Source organism: Hypanus sabinus, chromosome 2 (assembly GCF_030144855.1).
Source record: "Hypanus sabinus isolate sHypSab1 chromosome 2, sHypSab1.hap1, whole genome shotgun sequence".
In the NCBI taxonomy this organism is placed as follows: Eukaryota; Metazoa; Chordata; class Chondrichthyes; order Myliobatiformes; family Dasyatidae; genus Hypanus; species Hypanus sabinus.
In genome coordinates this window covers 109801511-109826460 of record NC_082707.1, presented here as the reverse complement: position 1 = coordinate 109826460, position 24950 = coordinate 109801511, and the positions used below count along the sequence as shown (strand labels likewise).

General features: G+C 42.3%; 1 protein-coding gene across 2 annotated transcripts in view; it reads left to right on the top strand.

Annotated features, from left to right (window-relative positions):
• Positions 1–24950, top strand: part of LOC132382062 (tau-tubulin kinase 2-like) — a 377848-nt gene that overhangs the window by 116688 nt on the left and 236210 nt on the right. For both annotated transcript variants that reach the window (XM_059951917.1, XM_059951909.1), the window contains exon 3: positions 9113–9260. In XM_059951917.1, coding sequence (XP_059807900.1) covers positions 9113–9260 — 148 coding nt within the window. The remainder of the gene's footprint in view (positions 1–9112; positions 9261–24950) is intronic.

Below are 24950 nucleotides of genomic sequence, written 5' to 3'. Positions count from 1 at the left end.
CTGCTAATTAAATTTGTTGACGACACTACTTTGGCTTATTCTCAAACAATAATGAGGTGGCCTACAGGCAAGAAGTCATCACCCTAACACAGTAGTGTCAAGAAAACAACCTCTTCCTCAATGTCGCAAAATCAAAGGAGCTGGTTGTGGGTTACAGGAGGAATGGAAATGGGCTAAGCTTTATTGACATCAATGGATCTGGGGCTGACGGGGTAAACCGCTTTAAGTTTCTCTGCATCCACATCAACGAGACCTCACGTGGTCTGTAAACACCATCTATGTGATGAAAAAGGCACAACAGCGCCTCTTTCACCTCAGATGGTTGAGAAAGTTTGGTATGGGTCCCCAAATCCTAAGAATTTTCTGCTGGGGCACAATTGAGAACATCCTGTCTTGCTGCATCACTGCCTGGTATGGGAACTGTACCTCCCTCAATTGCAGACTCTGCAGAGAGTGGTGCGAGCAGCCGGGCACATCTAGAGTTGCGGACTTCCCATGATTCAGGACATTTACAAAGACAGGTGTGTAAAAAGGGCCTGAAGGATCATTGGGGACACAACTCACCCCAACCACAATCTATTCCAGCTGCTACCATCCGGGAAACTGTACAGCAGCATAAAAGCCAGGACCAGCAGGCTCTGGGACAGCTTCTTACAGCAGGCAATCAGACCGATTAACTCACACTGATTTGAGTGTATTTCCATGTTACATTGACTGTTCTATTTATTATAAATTATTGTGATTGCATATTTAGACAGAGATGTAACATAAAGATTTTCACTCCTCGTGTATGTGAAGGATGTAAGAAATAGTCAGTTCAAAACAATTCAATTCAATTCAACAACTCTCAACAGCATCCAGGGCAAAGCAGTTTATTTGGTTGGCACAATCTCTACTATCAAGAAGGAGTAGAGCTGCAGGCACATGGTTTGGGAAAATGTTACTATTCCTCCCTTGTTAAGAAAGGATAAAAAAAAGTGCTGTCATGAGATCTGGAGTTGAGTTGCTTTGACGAAATTCAGACTAAGTCGGTGAGTAGGTTATTGTCCTCAGCAGCTGCCTAATATCAGAATAATTCAAGTTCAGTGTAAGCAAATTGGAAAGGGTCCAATGTAGTAGGAAGATAGGATTTAATGCAATCCATAATCAACCACTGAAAGTACTTCATTAATGAGGTCAGTGCCACTGGACGGTAGTTATTGAGGCAGGTTACTGTTGCCCTCTTGGGCACTAGGATGCTGGTGGCCTCTCAGGGGAAAGCAACAGTATCAGTGTTACCACAACTGGCTCTGTTGTATAGCAGGGAGGGTCAAAGTCTTGGTAAGCGGTAAGTCAGGGCCCAGATAACATTTCTGTGGCCATGAGTGGGATTCGATCTTGTATTGCTTCCCTCGTGTCAACGTCACATTGTCCACATGGATGTTGTCAGTTTTTTTGACAATACCCTGCATGGCGGGCAAGTCTAGAAGATGAGATCACATGGGGTCCTGGGTGAGCAACCAACTCGATACAAAATTGGCCTGGTGGTAGAGGGTTCTTTATCAGAGTGGAAGCCTATCATCAGGGATCAGTGCTAGGTCCTCTGTTTATTGTATAATTTGTAATAATTTGGATGAGGAAGTATGTGGCATGATCAGTAATTTTTCAGATAACGTAAAAATTGATAGTACAGAGAACAGTGAAGAAGGTTGTCCAAGTGTACAAAAGGATATTGATCAAGTTAGGAATTGGCTAAAGGAATAGCAGATGGAATTTAACACTGTCAAGTGTGAAGTAATGCATTTTTAGTAAGTTTAAACCAGAGGTGAATGTGCACAATGAATGGCAGAGGCTGGGGAGTGTTGTTGAGCAGAGACCAAGAAGTTACAGGTACATAGTTCCCAAAAAGTAGCAACATGGATATACAGTATGCTGAAGAGAGTGTATGGCATGTTCACCTTCATTGGCTGAGACATTGAGTAAAAGAGTTGGGACTTCATATTACAGGTTATGATGTACAAAACCTTGGTTAGGCTTCACCTGGAGTATTGTGTGCAGCTATACTGATTAAGCTAGAGAGTATGCATGAAAGATTCACAGGATGTTGTATAGATGGGAAGAATTAGCTATAAGGAAAGATTGATTAGGCTTAATCTGTTTTCTCTGGAGCAAAGGGGACTGAGAACTGGCATGATAGAGATGTATAAAATTATGAGAGGCATAATTATGATAGGATAGATGGCCAAAGTCTGATTCTTATTGCAGTGCTGCCTAAAACTAGAGGATATGAGTTTTAAGGTGAGAGGGAAGAGGTTTAAAGGGCAACTGAGAGATAAAATTTTACATATAGTATTTGGTTTCAGGAATAAGCTGTTAGTGGATGTGATGGAGGAATTGAATTGACTTGTATCCTTCATATAGATGAGGAGTAAAAACCTTTACGTTATGTAACATGCTGTAAGGTTTCACTGATAATGTGATGGTTTCACTGTAGCAGCAATGTTTGGGTTATGACTAGAGATAACGGGGTTTGAAATGCTGTTGTTCTTTCTTGTGAGTCTGGAAGAGAGGTTTTCGCGGTCTTTTGCCAGGGAGAGATGAGGAGAGAAGACACGAATGGAGAGAGTTAGTAGACTGCCAGATGGGGTGGACTTGGAGTGAGGGTCTGAAGGGCAGCGACGATTGGAGGAGGTTGATGGTGGATGATCAGCTTATCAGTGAGCTCCAACATTGTGCAATAGACTGTTTCATCAGATCGAGCCCTTTTTCTTTTTTCTTGTTTTCTTTACTAACCATATAGTCACAGTAAGAATGATAAAGCTCAGTCATTTAATTGCATATTGTGTACTGTTTGTTATTTCGGGGTACTGATTTGTAACGGGACTATTTGTACTCCGGATGAATTGCTGGTGCAGATCTCATTTTAATGCAGACAGTCACTGGGGTGGACTTTTCGAAGACAGGATTCTCTTGTTTCTGAGGATGGAGGGGAAGGAGTGGTTGGATTTGGAACGTCTAATTAGTCCACATCCTCCAGTGAAGAGTGAGAATTCTCAGTTAGTATCTGCCTTTACTTCTGGCAAATCAATGGCAAAATCAGATTGAAAGTCCCAGCTATGGTAGGCTCCGCCTATTGTCTGGAATAACGCCCACCCCTAAAGGGGAGGAGGAGTATGAGACTTGGGTAGAGTGGCCCTCTCAGTTAGATGAGTGGCAGTGCTCTGATGATGAAAAGCGACAGAGATTGGTTGGAAGTTTGAATGTGCTGACGCTGTGAGAGCTATCAGGTTGAAGTATCCAGGAGCAACAGCTGTCAATTACATACAAGCACTGGGCAATGCTTTTGGCCCATTGGAGCTCATGGTGGGGTTTCAGAACACATGTCAGGAGAGGGGGCAGAAGTTTTCTGCTTTTATTTTTGAGCTAGAGAGGCAGCTACATTGTTTGCGGCGCAGAGGGGTCATTCAGCTGGCTGAGGTGCATCAGTTAAGTGGACCAAATAGCCTGGGGTGCCCAGTCCCATGACCTGATTGCTTGGGGTCTGCAACAGTCTTGCAAGACGTGCCCCCCTCTACCTTTCGTTGAGCTGGTCAGAGAGGTATGGGAAGAGGAGAATGCAGCGGAGGCGCGGGAGGACTCTGTCAGCAGGGTACACTCCTTGGTAGTAGTTCCCTGTGGTGAAGTGACCACAGACAGCCTACCCCGGAGATTGTGGCAGAGTTGAGAATGGAGATATGTCGGCTGTTATCAGCGGGTGTGAGCCCCCCATGTGATGGAGCTGATTGGGGGGGCGGATTCCCCAAAGGGACGAACAATGCAGAGGGCTGCTGGCAGCAGGTGTCACACCATAAGGAGAGTGGGTCCCCGGGTACCTAAGCAGGGAGAGTTGCTGGGAAAACTTGGAACGGCCTAGTGTCTCTGAGGGAACACATTCCCAGCAATGTATCAATGAACCTCTGAAAGCGAAAGGCCCAATTCCTGAAGGCTTAGTTCCAGTGTATCGCTACGAATAGAGGGCATTTATGCTAAAGCTATATTTGACACCGGGTCGCAGGTCATGTTGTTGTACCGTTTGTTTTATAACCGGTATCTGAAGCATTTACCATTGACACCATTCAGGGCACTGGAGATCTGGGGGTTTAGTGCCTGTGATTATCCATACAACAGTTATTTGTCACTGAAGTTGGAGTTCTCGGAGGCCGATGTGGGAGAGCATTCCTGCCCCGGGGGTGAAGGTCATGTGTCAGTTTGCCATCACTGTGTAGGCAGAGTAAAAGGAGGGGCAGGAGCGAGCGGTGAATCAATTGGGAGCCTCTGATGACACCATCCCTCAAGTTAATTGTAGCCTGACTGCTCTGAAGACGAATCAGCTGCCGGAATTGAGTTCTGGGGAAGTGGCAGCTGCTTAGCGAGATGATCTGAGCATTGGTACATTTGGTTGGCGGTTGAAAAGGGAGACGTGGCTCAGGCAGAGAGGACGATACACACGTTGGTGCCTCCATTACTACGAGAATGGCCTCGGTTGGAGCTGAAGAACCGGGTCACGTACCTCCCAGACTGACCCTGGCGTTGCCAGCTGGTTCTGCCCGAGAAGTATCGGAGGATGGCGTTGAAATCACTTCATGATGATTCTGGACATTTGGGGGTGGAAAAGACCTATGGATTGCTCAGACCGGCTTTACTGGCCTCAAATGAAGTCAGAGGTAGAAGAATACTGCAAGTCATGCATTCAATGCATATGGTGGAAGACACTGCCTACGCAGGCGACTCCCTTGTCCTACCTGTGGAGTGTGGGGCCTCTGGACCTGGTGTGTATGGATTTCCTGTCAATAGAACCTGATACCAGCAACACAGCGAATGTCTTGGTCATCACAGACCACTACACCAGATATGCTCAGGCTTTTCCTACCAAGGACCAGAGGGCGTCTACAGTGGCAAAAGTGTTAAGGGAGAAGTATTTCATTTATTATGGCCTTCTCAGGGATCAGGGACGGGATTTTGAGAGCAGACTCATCAGTGAGTTACTGGGCATGCTTGGAGTCAAGAGGTCGAGGATCACGCCCTATCACCCATAGGGTGATCCCCAGCCAGAGAGGTTTAATCAGATCTTGCTAGACATGCTCGGGACCCCAGAGAGCAGCAAGAAGAGCAGGTGGAGACAACATATTGGGCATCTGGTTCACAGTTACAATTGTACACGAAATAAAGCTACTGGGTACTTGCCATATTATCTGATGTTTGGCCGCGAGGGAAGGTTGTCCATTTTGTGTGTGTTGCCCATTGACCTTTGTTTTGGGACTGACGAAGTTGACTTATCACTGAAGACTTATCTGAAGTATGTGTCTGACATGAGAAGACAGTTGAAAAGGGCTTATGAATTAGCTGGGGTTGCGGCTGCCAAGCAGAATCAAGAGAATAAGAGGAGGTGAGGTTCTTCAACTCCTGTCAGGAGACAGAGTCCTCATAAGGAATTTGGGGCTACCTGGAAAGCATAAGTTGGCTGATCGCTAGGTGGCTACGCCCTATGTGGTGGAGAGTCAGATGCCAAACCTACCAGTTTTCCCGGTGAAACCAGAGGATGGGAAGGGGTCTGTCTAGATTCTCCATCAGAACTGCCTGTTACCCCTGGTACAAGAGTTGCAGGTAGACCCAGAGCCAGACTTGGAGCCTACACCTAGTACGAGGACTCTTTGGAAAGGTGGGGTGGCTACCAGGCCCCCAACAGGCAAGGTTAGGCCGGCCTCCACCCTTGAGAGCGATACTGATTGGGGGAATGAGGACCTGAATGTGTGGTATATGCTGCCTTTTGCTAACTCCTCATTGACTGAGGAAGAGACTCCTGGCCCTTCTCCCATTGAGACAGGTGAAGTTGGGGGGGGTGGGGGGGGAGATATCTGTGGGCAAGCCTGGGTTGCAGCGGGACTCTGCAGGGGAGGAAGCGGGGTTTGATCATGGGAAAGATGGCTCCGAGTTGCAGGTGGGGATGAGGGATAGATGCCTCGCCAGGTATTCTGGAAGTATTCCCAGTAGTGTCAGAACCTGAAGAGTTAGATGATAGGGTGTGGAGGTCTCAGAGAATTAGGAGACCACTGGATAAGTTGGCCTACGTAGCACCAGGGTAACAGAGTGTGACGCCTACTGTTTTGGGGAGCTATGTCACTGCCTTTTACACATGGATTAGACTTTGATTTGCAGGAAGGGTTGGCGAATTATCGCAACGTCATGAGGACATGACTAAATTTGGTGGGGGGAGAGTGTAACATGCTGTAGGGTTTCACTCCTGTGTAACATGCTGTAAGGTTTCACTGATAATGTAACGGTTTCTCTGTAGCAGCAATGTTTGGGTTATAACTAGCGATAATGGGGTTTGGAGTGCTGTTGTTCTTGTGAGTCTGGAAGAGGGATTTTCACAGTCTTTTGCCGGGGTGAGATGAGGAGAGAAGACGCGAATGGAGGGAATTGGTAGAACGCCGGACCGGCTGGACTTGAGCGAGGGTCTGAAGGGCAGCGACAAAGGGAGAAGGTCAATGGTGGACAACCAGCTTATCAGTGAGCTCCAACATTGTGCAATAGACTGTTTCATAAGATTGTGCCCTTTTTCTTTTTTTTTTCATTTTCTTTACTAACCATGTAGTCAAAATAAGATTTATAAAGCTTAATCATTTAATCGCATATTGTGTACTGTTTGTTATTTTAGGGTACTGATTTGTAATAGGGGACACATTGCGCAGCATCCGCCCAAACGGGATTTCTTAAGTTTGGCCGGGCTGGGAGCTTACACCTCCTATATTAAGTTGCTAGCCAAAGTGAGAGTTACATTTACATCTCCATCCAAGTGTGCAATTTAGAGTAATTTATAAATGTAGAATCAGTCCGATGGCCTGGTGAAAAAAGCTGTCTTGGAGCTTGTTGGTCCCGGCTTTTATGCTACGGTACCGTCTCTTGGATGGTAGCAGCTGGAACAGTTTGTGGTTGGGGTGACTCAGGTTCCCAATGATCCTTTGGATCCTTTTTTCACACCTGTCTTTGTAAGTATCCTGAATCATGGGAAGTTCACATCTGCAGATGTGCTGGGCTGTCCGTACCACTTTGCAGAGTCCTGCGATTGAGGGAAGTTCCCAAACCAGGCAGTGATGCAGCCAGTCAGAATGCTGTCAATTGAATGCCCTATAGAAAGTTCTTAGGATTTGGGGACCCATACTAAACATTTTCAACCGTCTGAGGTAAAAGGCGCTATTGTGCCTTTTTCACCACACAGTCGGTATGTACAGACCATGTGAGATCCTCTGTGATGTTTATGCTGAGGAACTTAAAGCTGTTTGTTCACCCTCTCAACTCCAGATCCACTGATGTCAGCCTGTCTCCATTCTTCCTGTACTCCACAACCAGCTCTTTTATTTTTGTGACATTGTGGGAGAGGTTGTTTTAGCAACATCTAAGAGGTATGTGGATAGGTACTTGAGTGAATAGAGGCATAGAGGGACATGGAATTAATGCAGGCAAGTGTGATTAGTATGGTGATTGGAATTGAAGAAGTGGGCCTACGTGTTACATTCTTGTGTTCTGTGTTGTACAGCTCAGGTGCTCCGATTCTAAGATGAAACTTGGGATCTCAGAAGGAGTACTTCCTTCATGAGATTCTTCTTTGGATATGGTTCAGTCTTGTCCTGTAAGATATACTGGCTCATATTTTGGGTTTTCCTTCTGCTTTTAGTTTAATTTATTATCAGCATTCACAATGAGATGTGGCATGACAAGTGCATTGGTTAGGTCCATTGTTTGTGAAATTAGCAGATTAACCAAGTTAATATTTCAATTTTTAGTTCTGTCTTATTGCTGTCATAGTGTGCCCCTTGAACCTTCCATTAAAACATGGCTGTTCCCTATTGCCTGTTTACAAAGCCAGAGTGATCAATCTTCTCGGCTATGAGGGTAGAGAATGCAGTATTTTACTCCTCGGCTGCAGCTGATGATCCACAGCTTTTCCTGGATGTCCAGTGTTGAGCTGGCAGTTGATTTTTGCGGCCTATTCCATTTAGCACAATGGTGGAGTATGTCCTTAAAGTCTTATTTTCATAATGATTGTAGTATACTCCTTTCAATGCTGAAATGGATAGACCCATCTGTAAAGGTTAATTATAAGGTTGAAGTTTGTGTTTAATCACTAGTTGTTGCAGATCTTGCTCAGTTGAAACGGTGGTAGTATTACAAAGCCACTCTTGGCTGTGGCCATGGAAGTGTCCCATCCAGAGTGTTCAGTACGTGGTAAGCTCTTTTAATTTTAAAAGAAGTATAATTCAATTTCAATTGAATTCACTAGCTTATGGATAACAAGTTATTAGGTGCAGTTCTGTACTTTTATAAACCTCTGCTTGTCACCTTTCTTTAGGTGGCATTGAGGAATACTCTCCAAAATAACCTGGGCCTTGTGTGCCTTGGTGATCAACTCCAAGGCTTACCATCTAGTATTTAATATATATTTAATATATATTTGTATAACTTTTCAGCTTGCACTGCTTTTGGAAAATGTTCCTGGTACACTAAAATCACAAAAATGCAATGTAAGGAAAATAATTTTCTGTTTACAAAAGACATTAAATTAAGGGGTTTTAGGACAATGTGGTTGCTTTGTGGTCACCATCATGATACCAACATTTAAGATTGAGTGCTTCTCCACTGTATTTATAAGGGCCAGTGGTATCACACTTGAGCTTCTGTGGACCTGAAAGATCTTGGCAGTAGGTTTTGAAGGAGAGTAGAATTACTTTAAGGAAAAACTTTTTCTTAACCCAATGACTCCAAATGATTTATCTGGTATAATCAGACAAGATATGTGTGGGAACTTGTGTACAACTTGGTGGTTGTATCTTTACATTACAGTAGAGACAGAATGTAAAGTACTTCATTCACTGGAAATTTCAGTGGGCCTCTAAGGTCTGAAAATACAAGGCTATCTTTTCTATTTTTCAATTGTTTACTGGAAAATTGATACACAAATATGAGCCATATTTATAAATTCTAAAACACTAATAGTTACGCCAATTGTAAATATCTTTACACTAAATGTCAGTTACTTTGTAATTATTTTGGTATGGTGGATTTATTTATTAAAGTGTTCATTTTTGTCTTGCAGTTGAAAAAGATTGGAGGCGGGGGCTTTGGTGAAATCTATGAAGCTGTGGACTTCTTGACCCAGGAAAATGTTGCTCTCAAGGTGGAGTCAGCCCAGCAACCAAAGCAAGTTCTCAAAATGGAAGTTGCTGTTTTGAAGAAACTGCAAGGTTGGTTCTGATGTAATATCAATTCAGACTGTTATATTTCATTAGGCTGGTTTCTGTGTGCTGGATAGTTTGAATAATATGCTGAATTGTGACTTGCTGATAGCTTGCAACTGCAGTGGTTGCCACTTGATGTTCACTGACAGGACTGATGAATTCTCCATTTCCACTGGGAATCTTTGCCTCCTTCATGCACAGATGATTAGTTGGTGACTTAATGTAATGAGGTTCTGTACACAGTATAGGTGACATGTAATTGATAATGAAGCTCTTGGGCACTTAATTGGCTCCCAATTTTTTTGGTCTGAGAAGTGATTTCATACTCATTCTCATCCTAAATAAACACTCTTAAGGACAAATCAATTCTAAATCCAAATGACCTCGTCACCATTGATCCCAGGCATCTTAATATTCTGGACACAGGCAGGAGAAAATCTGCAGATGCTGGAAATCCAAGCAACACACACAAAATGCTAAAGGAATTCAGCAGGCCAAGCAGCATCCATAGGGAAAAAAGTACAGCCGATGTTTCAGGACTGACTTGGCCCAAAGCATCGACTATTGTTTTTTCCATAGATGCTGCCTGGTCTGCTGAGTTCCTTCAGGATTTTATCCGTGTTGCTTAATATTCTGGTTGTGCTTACCATGTTAAATGCCTTACTAAAATCCATGTAGACAACATCTACTGCTTCATTGATCACCTTTGTCACCTTCTTAAAAAATACACTTGTTGGTATGACAAGACCTGCCCTGCACAAAGCGGTGCTGACTGTTCCTGAGTAGACCAGGTTTTATAAAATGCTCATAAATTCTGTCACCAAGAATCCTCTCCAATAGCTTCCCTACAACTTGAGACTTGCTGGTCTATAATTTCCAGGATTATCCCAATTTCTAATTACGAACAAATGAACATTAGCTACTCGCTAGTCCTCCAGGATCTCACCTGTGACCAGAGAGGATGCAAAGGTTTTGGTCAAGGCTTCAGCAATCTTAGTTCAATAACCTTGATATATCCCATCAAGCTCTAGGGACTTGTCCAAGCTTAATGTTCTTCCAGAGACCCAACACCATCCCTGTTTATTTCAAATGTTCTAGCATATTAGCATGCTGCACATTGATCTCACTCTTCTCCATGTGGAGAATACTGGTGCAAAATACTTATTCAGCACATTCCCCATATCGTCCGCCTCCAAGCTTATATTCTCCCTCTATTCTGTGGTCCTTTCTCTAGTTATCGTTTTGTTGGTGATGTGTGTATTGTTTCCCTTGGGATTCTCTTTAATCTTTCTTGCCAAGGACTTTTAATGGTCCTTCCTGGCTCTTTTAATCCATAACTTGACTTTATTCTGACTTCTTTAATATCCACAAGGGTTATGTTCAATTTTGGCTTCCCAAACCTTACAAGTGCTTCCTTTTCCTTCTTGACTAACTTCACAACCTTTCTCATGGTTCCCTTACCTTGCCATCCTTGTTCTTCCTTAATGGAACATAACTGTCCTGAAATCTGTGCATTTGGATTTTAAACACTATCTACATGTTGATTGTAGATTTTTCCCAAAAACAGCTGTACCCAATTAACCCCCCTTTGCGCCAACCTGACGCACTCAGAATTTGCCTTCCCCAATTTAATATTTTCCTGCAGATCCATATTTATTCATAGTTATTTTAAAACTTAAAGAGTTATGATCATTGTTTTTTAAGTGTTCCTCCACTGAAAGGTCAGTCACCCAGGCCAGGCTTATTTCCCTCTTCCAATTCTAGAATGGTCCCTCCTCTAGTCCACATTCTGTTTTAAGAAACTCTTGGATTGACCTCACAAATCCAGCTGTTTAACCTTCATGCATTAAGGAGGTTCCAGTATATATTGTGTAAGTTAAAGTCACCCACAACAACACCCTGTTGTTTTTGCTCCTTTTTCCTAATCTAATTGCATTTCTGTTCTTCAATGTCTTGGTGACTGTTGACTGTGTAGCATAATTGCAATTTTATTTTTGCGTTCTGTACATATCGACTTAGTGGGTGAGTCTCCAATATGTCCCCTCTGAGAGCAGCTATTGTCTCTGATTATTAGTTTAACATCTCCCCCTACCTTAGTCCCCTATCTTTTTTTTTGCTATCCTTGGTAAAATTTATGCAGAATTGTATCTTGAAATATGTGAGGTGCAAACACAGCTCTGTCTCTCTGCTTTGGATCAATTATATTTTCTTAGGATGTTAAGTCTCTTGTGCATAACTGGGCTGTATTCTGCACAGTACCTTTGTCTTATGATAGTGTTTTACAGATCTGTGAATGATAATACGTAGCATATTCAAAGGGCAATGTTAATGAGTAGAACTCAAACTTCAAACTGTTTATTATCAAGGTAGATATATGTCACCATATACAACCTTGAGACTGAATTTCTTGTGGGCATTCACAGGAAATACAATAGAATCTGTGAAAAAACACACCCAGCAGGATGGACAAGCAACCAATGTGCAAAAGGTGACAAATTGTGCAAATGCAAAAAGAAATCAATAATAGCAATAGATAAATAAACAATAAATATCAAGAATATGAGTTGTAGAGTCCTTAAGAGTGAGTCTGTAGATTGTGGAATCAGTTTAGTGTTGGGGTGAGTTAAGCTATCCGCACTGGTTGAAGAGCCTTGTGCTCGAAGGGTAATAACTATTACAGAAACTGGTGGTGTGGTTCTTGAGGCTTTTATACCTCCTTCCTGATGGCAGCAGCGAGAAAAGAGCATGGTCTGGACTCTGTGGTGCTTTCCTGCAACAGCTCTCCTTGTAAATGTGCTCAATAGTGGGAAGGGCTTTGCCTGTGATGGACTGGGCTATATTATCACTCTTCGAATGCTTTTCCAATCAAGGGTATTCATGTTCCTGTACCAGGCCATGATGTCAGTAAACTGTCCACCACAAGTTGATTGAAGTTAGTCAGAGTTTTAGTTGACGTGCACACTCTTCGCAAACTTTTAAGTTACAGATGCTGCTGTGCATTCTTTGTAATTTCAGTTTTGTGCTGGACCTGGGAGAGATCCTCTGAAATGATAATGCAAAGGAATTTAAAGTTGCTGATCCTATCCTACTCTGAACCCTTGGTGAGCTTTGCTCATGGACCTCTGGTTTCCTCCTCCTGTAGTCAATAATCATCTCTTTGGTATTGCTGACTTTGAGACGTTGTTGTCATGACACTCTCAATGACACTTTCAATCTCCTTCCTAAATACTGTTTTGGCCACAACAGTAGTGTCGTTAGCATATGGCATTGGCATATGGCATATGTACTTGGCCTCACAGTCATAAGTGTAAAGTAAGTAGAGCAGAGGACTAAGCTCACAGTCTCATGGTGCACCTGTGCTGATTGTGATTGTGGAGGAGATGTTGCCTATTCAGACATATTTGTAATTGTGATTGATCAAAGCTATTGTGATTTGTTTTTAAGTTACAGACACTGGTTCAGAGTAGAGAAGAGTGAAAATTTGTTTTCTGCTTGTGTCTCCAGTTAAAGATTTTTTTAAGCAATATTTTTAAACAGAGTAAGACTTGCTATCTGATTTATTGAGGATACTCTGGTTGGACAGCGTATTCATTAGATTGTCAAAATCAGCTAATAACTTTATAAGTACATGTCACCATATTCAGAACCATCTTGGAAGTTTTATTGATCTTTACTGCATTAAATGATATTAGTCAAGATAGCATTAATGAAGCTGTGTTACAGATCTTAAAAACGTATATTTTGTTTGTGTGTATCAGATCTGGAGAAACAATTATTTCATTCTCCTTTACACCTGTGCATTGGAAATGACATAAAGCAATCCTAAATCTTGAAGATATTCTTTAAATCATTTAGTCTTTCTGAAAGTTACTTGGTTTGAAAGAGAGAAAAAATAGAATAAAGCATCAAAAAAGTAATGTGGGGGTAGAGGAAATTGGATGGTGGTGTACAGTCGGCCCTCCTTATCCACGAGGATTGGTTCCGGGACCCCTTGCGGATACCAAAATTCGCAGATGCTCAAGTCCCTTATACAACCTGTCTCAATCTGGTGGACCATAGGACCCAGCGGAACCCAAGACCTTATTTAACCTGTCTCAGCGCGGTGGACATTAGGAGCCAGCGACAGAGATCTGAATCCGCAGTGTTTCTGTTCACGAAAATAATCACAATAATGATTGAAAACAAAGTGGAAATAAAGCGATCGGAAAGATGTGAAACGCCATCGGTCATTAGAAAAGTGTTAGGCTACGTTAGTCAATGATCGGAACAATTTTAAAGGATAAAGTGAGAAAGGCTGTGCCCTGATGAAAGCTACTATTATTACTAAGCAATGCAGTGGTTTAGTTATTGGGTTTTGGGGTTTTTGATCCTCCACATCAACCCAGCATGGTGGAGAACACACTTGATAGCGATCTGTCACTGGCTTACACTTGGGAACTTCCTGAGCCCGGCACTGAAACATGCGTTCTTAAGTGTTTTATATGCATAGAAAGGTAAAGTAAATACTATATACGAATGCAAACGTTTGACTAACTGACGCTAAATAATACTGGATGTACCTGTTCCGACTTACTTAGTAAGCGAACTTCTGATTTTTTTCTGATCCCGATCCACGATAACCCACGCACATCCTCCCGTATACTTTAAATCATCTCTAGGTTACTTACAATACCTAATACAATGTAAATGCTATGTAAAATAGTTGTTATACTTCATTGTTCAGGGAATAATGACAAGAAAAAAAGTCTGTACATGCTCGAACAACAAGTGCTGGAAGAGCACTTCTGGGTTTTCGGGATTCACGGTTGAATTTGCGGATAAGGAGGGCTGATTGTATTTCTTGTATATGAGTAGCTGCTAATTGGCGGTGATTAAAGACCAAATGCAGCGAATAAACTGCCTGCTGAGTTTGATCAACACAAAGGCTAGTCACAAGAGGAGGAGAACCAGCAGCTTTCAGATTTTTGTGTTAATGATGTTTTGCCAAAAGGTAGTTGGCTTGCTCATGCATTAGGTGAGATGACTGCAATTATAAATTCAAGATTGTTTATTGTCATTCTTTACATAAGTGAATTGAATTGATTTATTACTTACATCCTTCATGTACACGAGGAGTAAAAATCTTCGTTATGTCTCTGTCTAAATGTGCAATTATAGTAATTTATAATAAATATTGTGTACAACAGGACAGTCAATATAACACAGAAATACAGTAACGTCAGCATGAATTAAGCAGTCTGATAGCCCGGTGGAAGAAGCTGTCCCGGCCTGTTAATCCTGGCTTTTATGCTGCAGTACTGTTTCCCTATGTAGCAGCTGGAACAGTTTGTGTTTGGGATGACTGAGGTCTCCAATGATCCTTTGGGCCCTTTTTACACACCTGTCTTAGTAAATGTCCTGAATATTGGGAAGTTCACATCTGCAGATGTGCTGGGCAGCCCACACCACTCTCTGCAGAGTCTTGCAATTGAGAGAAGTACAGTTCCCATACCAGGCAGTGATGCAGCCAGTCAGGATGCTCTCAATTGTGCCCCTATAGAAAGTTCTTAGAATTTGGGGGCCCATACCAAATTTCTTCAACTGTTTGACGTGAAAGGGGCACTGCTGTGCGTTCTTCACCACACAACTGGTATGTACAGATCATTTGACACCATTGGCGATGTTTGTGCTGAGAAGAATGAAATAGTTGTTTCTCTGGATCCGATGCAGCATGAAGGACACAATAAAAAACACAAAAAATATCAAAGCAATTCAGTAAAACACAACGTACAAGTAGCTGTTATATACATAGACTAATTGTATCTACAAGAAGTGATGCCAAGTGGATTAATGGGTGGAGGTGTTGATAAACCTGGCAGCCTGGGAGAAGGAATTGTTTTTTGAGTCTATTGATCCTGGCCTGGATGCGGTGCATCCTCTTCTCTCATGGGAGTGGGACAAACAGTGTATAAGCAGGATGGGTAGGATCCTTCATAACAATGCTGGCCCATTTCCAGCACCTTTCCAGCAACTTTCCAGATATGTCCTTGAAGCTGAGTCAGCTGGTACCAGTAAATCATTGGGCAGTTCTAAAAATCTGATATGAGCTTTGGCTTAATATCAACACAGATGCACTTCAAGGGCGTGTGCTTAGCCTGTTGTTCTGTTCTCTCTACACTCATGACTGTGGCTCAGCATTGCTTTCAATCAGAATCAAGTTTAATATCATTGGCATATGTCGTGAAATCTGCTTTGCAGTAGTGGTACAGTACTATTTCACCACAGCTGATCCATTTTCCCTGTCAGTCTTAATCTCCTGCCTCTCACAGAATCCTTTCATTCCTTGATTAATCAAGATTCTATCAACCTCTGCCTTAAATATATCCAATGAGTTGTCCTCCACAGCCACCTGTGGCACGGATTTCCACAGATTCATCACTCTCTGGCTAAAGGAATTTCCTCTCATCTCCATTCCAAAAGGACGTCTTTCTACTCCTCTGGTCTTAGACTCCCCCGTCACAAGGAGCATCCCAAATATGGATGTTTGGATTTAGATATTGTAAATCCAAAGCAACACACAAAATGCTGGAGCATCTATGGAAAGCAGTAAACAATTGACATTTTGGGCTGAGACTCTTAATCAGGGCTCACTCTCTCCATATCCACTCTATCAAGGCCTTTTAACATGCGACAACACAAACAAAATGCTGGTAGAACACAGCAGGCTAGGCAGCATCTATAGGGAGAAGCGCTGTTGACGTTTCGGGCCCAGACCTTTTCCAGCATCTGCAGATTTCCTCGTGTTTGCTCTTTTAACAGGCGATTGGTTTCAATGAGGTCACACCTCATTCTTCTGAATTCCAGTGAGTAGAGGCCCAGAGCCATCAAACGCTTCTCATATGATAAGTCTTTCAATCCCAGAATCATTTTTGTGAACTCCTTTTGAACCCTCTCCAATATCAGCACATCCTTTTTTTTAGATAAGGGGCCCACAACTGCTCAATATTCCAAGTGAGGCCTCAACCAGTGCTTGAAATCAGAATCAGGTTTATGATCACTGGCATGTGTCGTGAAATTTGTTAACTTGGTAACAGCAGTTCAATACAATATATAATATAGAAGGGAAAAAAAACAAAATAAAATACTAATAAATATATAAGAAAATCAATATTTAATATATTGAATAGTTTAAAAATCGTGCAAAACCCAGAAATAATATATATTAAAAAACTGAGCTAGTGTCCAAGGGTTCAAAGTCCATTTAGGAATTGGATGGCAGAGAGAAAAAAAGCTGTTCCTGAATCGCTGAGTGTGTGCCTTCAGGCTTCTGTACCTCCTACCTGATGGTAACAGCGAGAAAAGGGCATGCTCTGGGGGCTGGAGGTCCTTAATAATGGACGCTTGAAGATGCCCTGGTTAATTTGTAGGCTAATACCCAAGGTGGAGCTGACTAAATTTACAATGCTCTGCAGCTTCTTTCAGTCCTGTGCAGTAGCCTGCCCCCGCCCATACTAGACAGTGATGCAATCTGTCAGAGTGCTCTCCATGGTATATCTATAGACGTTTTTGAGTGTATTTGCTGACATATCAATCTCTTCAGACTCCTAATGTATAGCCACTGTCTTGCCTTCTTTATAGCTGCATTGATATGTTGGAACCAGGTTAGATCCTCAGAGATCTTGACACCCAGGAACTTGAAACTTATAGCCTCAACATTACATCCTTGCTTTCCTCTTCTTGTCCTCTCAAAATGAACGCTAACATTGCATTTGCCTTCCTCACCACTGATTCAACCTGCAAATTAACCTTCAGGGAATCCTGCACGAGTGTTCCCAGACCCATTGCACATCAGATTTTTGAATTTTGTCTCCATTTAGGAAATGGACTGTGCTTTTATTTCTTCTACCGAAGTGCATGACCATACACTTCCCGACACTGTATTCAATCTGCCACTTTGCCCATTCTCCTGATCTGTCTAAGTCCTTCTGTAGCCTGTCTTCTTCCTCAAAACTACTTGCTCCTCCACCAATCTTTGTATTGTCTGCAAACTTTGCCCAAAGCCATCAATTCCATCATCCAAATCATTGACATACAATGTAAAAAGAAATGGTTCCTACACAGACCTCAACACCACTGGTCATTGGAAGTCAACAAGAAAAGACTCGCTTTATTCCCAATCTGTCAGTGCTCTATCATTTAGAGATGATATAGGAAATGTGTACAGGTTTCTGCCTAAATAAGAGGGCGTCTTAGTTGACCGAGCTAGGGTTTTTCTTGTTAAAGAGGAGGAGGATAGGACGTGACTTGATGAAGGCACCAACTAAGAAGCAGAGATCGAATGGGCTCCCTTTTTTCCAGGGCAGAAATGGCTGATGGGAAGGGGCATAATTTTAAGGTGATTGGAGGAAAATGTGGGGAGATATCAGAAATAATTTTTGTTTTAGCATATGAAATTTGCCTGATATCTCCCCCCCACCACCACACTCCCAGCCCCCAGTGCATGGAATGCCCTGCCAGAGGTTGTGGTAGAGGCTGATACATTGGGGACGTTTAAGAAACTCTTAGAAAGATACATGGATTATCGAAAAATGGAAGGCTATGTAGGACGGAAAAGTTTGATTAACCTTAGAGTAGGTTAAAAGGTCAGCCAAACATCATGGGCTGGGGGGGGGGTGGGGGCTGTACTGTGCTGTTAAGTTCCATCTAATGATATGAGCATATACATCAACTATGTATATTATAGTTTGATGTCACTTGGAGAAATGGTGATGAAACAACCTCAACCAAATTTTTTTTGGTTTCTCATTCTAGTTTTCATATCTTCTACTGCCTCTCCTCTCATTCAACTATACATTCTCTGGGTCACATTTAGGCTTAATGTGTAAAACTTTTAAGTTTATGTTTTACACTTCCACTTAACTTTATGTTTCTTGACTTTAGTAGCATTTCTTCATACAGAATGTGGGGGGAGTGGGGAACATCCCAAGGTGTACAATAGCTCAAGATGTCACTGTGGCTTAAATGTCATAACACCTATTAAGTAGCATTGAGACAACCTTTGAAATAAATTAATACCTCTCTTCCCTCCGTGGGAGAGAAGACAAATTTCTGTAAAACGTTTGGTGCAATGAGTAGCTCCATAGACTTCCCAATTAACTATTAAAATGCTGGTCAATTAATAAGATTGGTACATAAATTAGAGGTATTGAATGAGCTATTGCTTGAGCTATGTTTTAACACTAATCTGGAATCCAAATATTTTAGATATAATTACTTTGATCCTGCAACATATGATTTAACATTTGGCTAGGATTAATTAGTTCAATTCAATTTCATTAGTCAAGTTTGATTACAATCCATTTCTATTTATGGACTATTTTGCATGCCGTAAATTGATTTAAGACAGACTGACAATTATAATACAGTCATAGGGATATAATAAGTGGGGGCAATAATCATCAGTCACTTCCTGAAGCCTTCCTTCCCTGCATTAAAAAAAATCAAGGCTGATTCAACTATATTTTCTTGCCATATTTTCATGTCCGTTGTTGCCTGCAAAATCCACCAGGATTGAGAATTCCAAAGATTCTCCACTACTTGAGTGAGGAAATTTCTACTCTTCTCAGTCCAAAATGAACTCCCAGCTCTAGAAACTTCAGCCTGCAGAAACATTTATCCTTTTGAGCCCTTTGAAGAATTTTGGATGTTGCAATTAAGTCATCTATTCTTTAAACTCCAGATCCCAGTCAATCTCTTTGTACGACATTTCAGAAGTCGGTCTAGTCTCACCATGTAACTGGAGCGAGATCAATGTAGCAAAGCATCATTGACTCTTGCAATAGAGACCAACAGACCATTTTTCTGTGTAATTTACTGTTTATTGAAGGTGGTAAGAGACTGATCTGTATCTTGGAGGTCTGCTGAAGCTTATAGTGACCGAGATTTTTGTGTTCCATGATAAATACATTAATATCTCTCTTATTTAAATTATTAATTAACAAAACATACCATCAGTATATAGATTCAGCATTTTTAGAATCCAGCAGTGTTTGTGTATGTATCTACACCAGGATAACATTCATGAGATGCCTCTGGAATATGGTTCTTGATGGCTGCAGTTGATTTTTGCCTGGATGAAGTTCTCTGTTCATGATTTGCGTTAGCAATTGTGGTGCATCCTCTCTTGGCTCATTATTGATGTAATCTTGTAAACCTATAGGTGGTAATACATTAATCAGTTTGCACCAATAAGTAGGATCATAACAGCGGTCTGGGTTCTGTGGCTGTCTGCTACATTTCATTGCTGTTAAGGTTGGATTCATCCTGAATCAGGTGATGGGACCATCAAACTGATGAACACCTCCACCATTAACCCACCCCACGTCCCTTCACCACCACTACATACACTTCAGCGATTTTATGTACATACAATCAATGTATGTATATACCGTAAATTCCGGTGTATAAGCTGAGAATTTTGCCCTAAATTTTGGTCCTAAAATTAGGGGGTCGGCTTATACAGAGGGTTCCAACTTTGGAAAAACGAATACATGGAAGACAGGTCGCATTTATTGGCTGTTTTTGATTCAAGTTCGTTCCACTGTTGACACATGAATTCTTTGAATGATTTGTTTAAACTCACATCTAGTGGCTGGAGCACGGACATTAAACCACTGAGGATGACTGCAATGTCCATATTTTTAGCTTTCAATGCTGCTTTTGTCTCACCTGACAAGTGCGCTTTGAAGACATTCCAGACAAGTAGCGACTTTTCCTTCCTGAAACCTTCCAGACGTAGACGCCACACCTCTTTAATCCACTTCAAGCAACCGGCTTCGCCCATCCAGCAGCATTCTTGAACGTAAACAACACCCCACGGGAATTTTCTGAGCAATCTTTGTTTTTTGTCTCAACACAAGATTACGTCTATTCATAAATTGGGTGCACCAACTTTGCGTAGCTTTGAAATTTTCACTGACCTCACGGTGTTTTTCGTCCCATTTCAACGCTTGAACTTGAATCATTTCTCTGGTAACAATGCATCCAGACGATCGCTGGTGATTCACCCACTCTAAAACTTTTTCTTCCAGTTCTGGCTACTGACAAGTTTTCCCGCAGTTTGCACAGTTCGTCTTTGGCATTTCCCTCAGCGTGTCCTCTGCCTTTCTCCACTCTCTCTCGTTTACACTAAACTTTTTAGCAGCTGCAGAATTATTTGTTCCTTTAGTGAATTCAACAACCTTCAGCTTGAAGCCAGCATCATATTGCATTCGTTTTAATCTTTTGTACATGGTGGTCAAAAACTCAATACTGAGTACACATACTGATCCCGCTACCCCATGTTATGTTTTAATGAGATTACGATAGGCGCTAAATGGTTTCACGGGGGTTACATTTCAGAGGATACTTTACCATTGGAGACCTAATCCAAAATTTCCCTCCCCGATTTATTTACTAAGAGTTCGCTTATAACGCTCTACAATGTGTAGGCCTGTTTTCTTAGCAGGTACTGGTTCACAAAATTTCCTGTTTCGGGATCTGGCAAAGCTGAGTACTGGCATGTGAGATCTTGTGATCTTCTCTGGTTAAATCAAAAACCTCTACAAAAGGGGGAAGGCTTATACAAAGATAACATGAAAAAGGCACTTTTTTAACCTTGAAAATGGGGGCCAGCTTATACTCTGGAATATACGGTAAGCTAATGTTGTGTCTATACAGCCACACTCAAAGATTTACTTGTACATTGTGGTTTATAGGATTGTTATTACATTTGTATTTATTGTGTTCTTTATGTTGATTGTACTTTTTATGCTGCATTGGATTCAAAGTGTCAATCATCTTGTTCTTTGCACTTTGTACTGAAGAATGACAAACGATCTTGAATTTGGTTACCTTTAGCAACATCCCTTTAGCTGTTGTAGGAAGCTTGTTTTTCCTCCTCTTTCGTGCTCTATCTGATTAGTGCATGAAGCTAAAACAATATTGCAGCTCTGGCAACATACATTGGGTTCTGAGCTGAATGTTAGTGAATCCTAGTGTTGGCATCTTTTTCTATGCCAAGAGACCAGTGCATGTGTCTGTAATAGAAACAAACATAGTGTGTGTGTGGCCTCCTTCGGTCGTGGTTGACCGTGGTACTGTGCCTCTGGCAGTCACTGGTTTGTCAAGCAGCGTCGACTATGGCCATTGAGGCTGATCCTGAAATGGTAGGCTCTGCCACAGTTGTGCATTTGTAGGGCGTCGTGGAATTGTTGTCAGCTGTCCGCTGCTCTCTCTGTTTAGCTCTCCGCTTCTCAAACTGACTCAGGATCACTCTTTTGCTTTGCTCTTCAGGTGTTGCTGAAGAGTACCTCGCCATTTGTTGTGGTCATCTGCTGTATCCTGCCAGCACTCTGTGTTGATTTTTAAGGCTTCATGTCGTGCTTGCAGAGGTCCTTGTAGTAAAGCTGGCATCTACTAATGTTCCTCTTGCCTGTTGCTAGTTCTCCGTAAAGGATGTCCTTTGGCAGTCTACCATCCTTGATATGATGGACATGGCCCAGCCAGCGCAGGCTGCGTTGTCTTAAAAGCATGAACATTGTGGGAAGTCCAGCACGGGAGAGGACCTCAGTTTGGGACTTTCTGTCCAGGTGATGCTGAGGATATGGCGAAGGCTGCACAGGTGAAAACTATTGAGTTTCCTCTCCTGTTTGGAGTAGGTGGTCCAAGTCTCGCTACCATACAGGAGGGTGATGATAATGCATACATTGTATAAGGCAGTCTTGGTCTTTGTAACGAGTTTCGGATTCTCCCAGACCCGCGAGAAGAGTCGAGCAAGGATCGATGTTGCTTTGCTGATATGCCTATTGATTTCAGCATCAAGGGAGGGAGGGAGTGTTGCTAATGGTTGACCCCAAGTATGTGAACTCGTGGACCACTTCTAGAATGTAATTGTCTATGGTAATGACTGGTGTCTCCACTACGTTCTGGGCAAGGACATTTGTTTTCTTTAGGCTGATGGTAAGCCTGAAGTCCTTGCATGCCTTAGAGAAGCAGTCCATGAGAGTTTGTACTTGCTGTTTGGTGTGCAAGGTTATAGCAGCGTCATCGGCAAAGAACGTGTCACGTATTAAGATCTTTTGCACCTTTGTTGTTGCTCTCAGGCGCGCAGGGTTGAACAGCTGCCCATCAGACCTGGTGTGCATTTAGATGCCTTCTGTTGACATCCCAAACGCATGTTTCAATAGCATGGAGAAGAAGATGCTGAATAATTTGAGGCCAACATGTATCCTTGTTTGACTCCACTACGAATAGTGAAGGGTTCTGATGAGCTGCCATCATACTGAACAGTAGCCCTCATGTCATCATGGAATGACTTGATGATATTTAGGAGTTTTGGGGGACAGCCAATCTTGAGGAGAATCTGAAAGAGCCCACCCCTGCTGACAAGATTGAATGCCTTGGTCAAGTCAATGAAAGCGACGTAGAGGGGTTTCTGTTGTTCCCTGCACTTCTCCTGGAGTTGACAGAGTGAGAAAATCGTGTTGACAGTTGACCTCCTTGTGTGAAAACCACAGTGGGACTCAGGGTAGACCCCTTCTGCCAGAGTTTGTGGATGTGCCGGAGCTACACAAGCAAAGACTTTGCCAACAATACTCAGGAGGGAGATACCCCTGTAGTTGTTGCAGTCGTTCCTATCACCCTTGTTCTTGTACAAAGTGACGATTTTGGAGTCGCACATATCCTGTGGTACGGCTCCTTCCTTGCAGCACTGACGGAGGACCTCGTGTAAAGGTTGGAGGAGTGAGCCCTTGGAGTGTTTGACCAGGTCTGGAGGAATCCCATCATTGCCAGGAGCTTTCCTTGGGGCCAGACTGTCAATTGCCTTGCTGAGGTCCTCAATGGTTGATTCGGAGTTGAGTTCATCTATAACTGGTAGACAATTGATGGCATCAATGGCTGAGCTAACAACAACATTTTCCCTCGGGTAGAGCTCAGAGTAGTGTTCTACCCAGTGTTCCATCTGCTTGCTTTTATTGGTGATTATTTCACTGTCAGATGACTTCAGGGGTGCTGTCTTGCTTTGCGATGGGCCAAGGGCCTTCTTGATACCATCATACATTGATCTTATGCCTGTCACAGCTGCAGTCTGTTGCACTTTGCTTCTCGCAGTTCGAAGTGCATGGAGTGTTTGGTTGGATGGTGAGAGCTTGGCTTCGATGACAGGAGTCATGATGTTGGACTTTGCCTCAAACCAGTCACTGCTCTTTGTGGTCTTTCTTCCAGAGATAGAGAGTGCTGATTCATGGATGGTGTCGCGAAGGTATGACCATTGTTCTGTTGTAGTATCTCCTTGTGAGGAGGTAGTCATAGCACCCCGTACTGACTTGGCAAACTGATCAACCTTTTCTGACTGTTTCATCTCTTGTTGTGTTGCTGTGAGGTTTTCCATTTTGGAGTGTTGGATTTTCTTTGGACATAGTTTGATCTTGCAGCATACTAAAGCAAGATCAGTATCATAGTCTGCACTGTGGTATGAGCCGGTGATTAGTACAGAGTTGATGAAAGAGCGCCTGATGAGGATCATGTCTAGTTGGTACCAGTGTTTAGACCATGGATGTCACCATGAGACCTTGTACTGTGACTTCATTTGAAAGTAGGAGTTAGTTACGCACAGGCTGTGATAGGAGCAGAACTCCAGGAGATGTTGTCCATTGTCATTTATTTTTCCAGTTCCAAAGTGGCCAAGACAAGATGGTCAGGAATCATTATCAGCTCCCACTCTGGCGTTGAAGTCACAAAGGAGAACGAGGTGCTCATCACTGGGAATATTCCTGACACCAGTTTCTAAATTGTTGTAGAACATGTCTTTTGCCTCAGAGATGGAGTTCAAGTTAGGGGCATACACACTGACTAGAGATACTGGTGTGTAGGCGGAGAGTCATAAGTTGTTCTGATCCATTTTCTGGTGGGTCCACTGTTTGCAACAAGGAGTTCCTAATGGCAAAACCCACTCCATGCTCATGGGGCTCATCTTGGTTCTTTCCCTGCTAAAAAAAATGTGTAGTCCCTTTCCTTCAGTGTACCTGAATCTGCCAAATGTGTTTCTTGTAGGGCAGCTATATCTACCTTGAATGTTAGCAGCTCATTGTTAATGACCGCTGTTTTTTGTGCATCTTCGATATCCTGGAGGTTTCAGTCAAACATGGATGGGTGCAATATAGGTGGCTATTGAAATTTCTCAGCTGGATTAACAGCCAGTACAGTTAAATCCAGGCTTTCAAACAGAATTTCAGAGCTGCAACAACCTGCTATAAATATAAATATAGAAGAATAAATGCCCAGCTCATAGGAAGCAATGCCACAAATGTGTAAATATTTGAAATACAAAGGAAGATATGGTAACATAGAGGTTAGTGCAATGCTATTAGAGTGTGGGGCATTGGAATTCAAAGTTCAATTCTGATGAAATTTAAACCATGAAATTTAAATCCAGCTATAGAGGAAATGGACCAAATGCACTACACAGATATTTGCTAATATGGAATTGGGTGTAAAAGGTCTGACAAAGGTTCAACGTACCTGAGAATTTTAGAATGAGACAATGTAAGGGGTAACCGTATGACCAAACAATGGTTACCACAACTGAAAGCTAAAGCCCAAATAGTGCAAAGAAGTACAAAGCAGATTTTTTTTTGTACTTGAAGAGAGGTATTGTATGAGCTGATAATAATATGA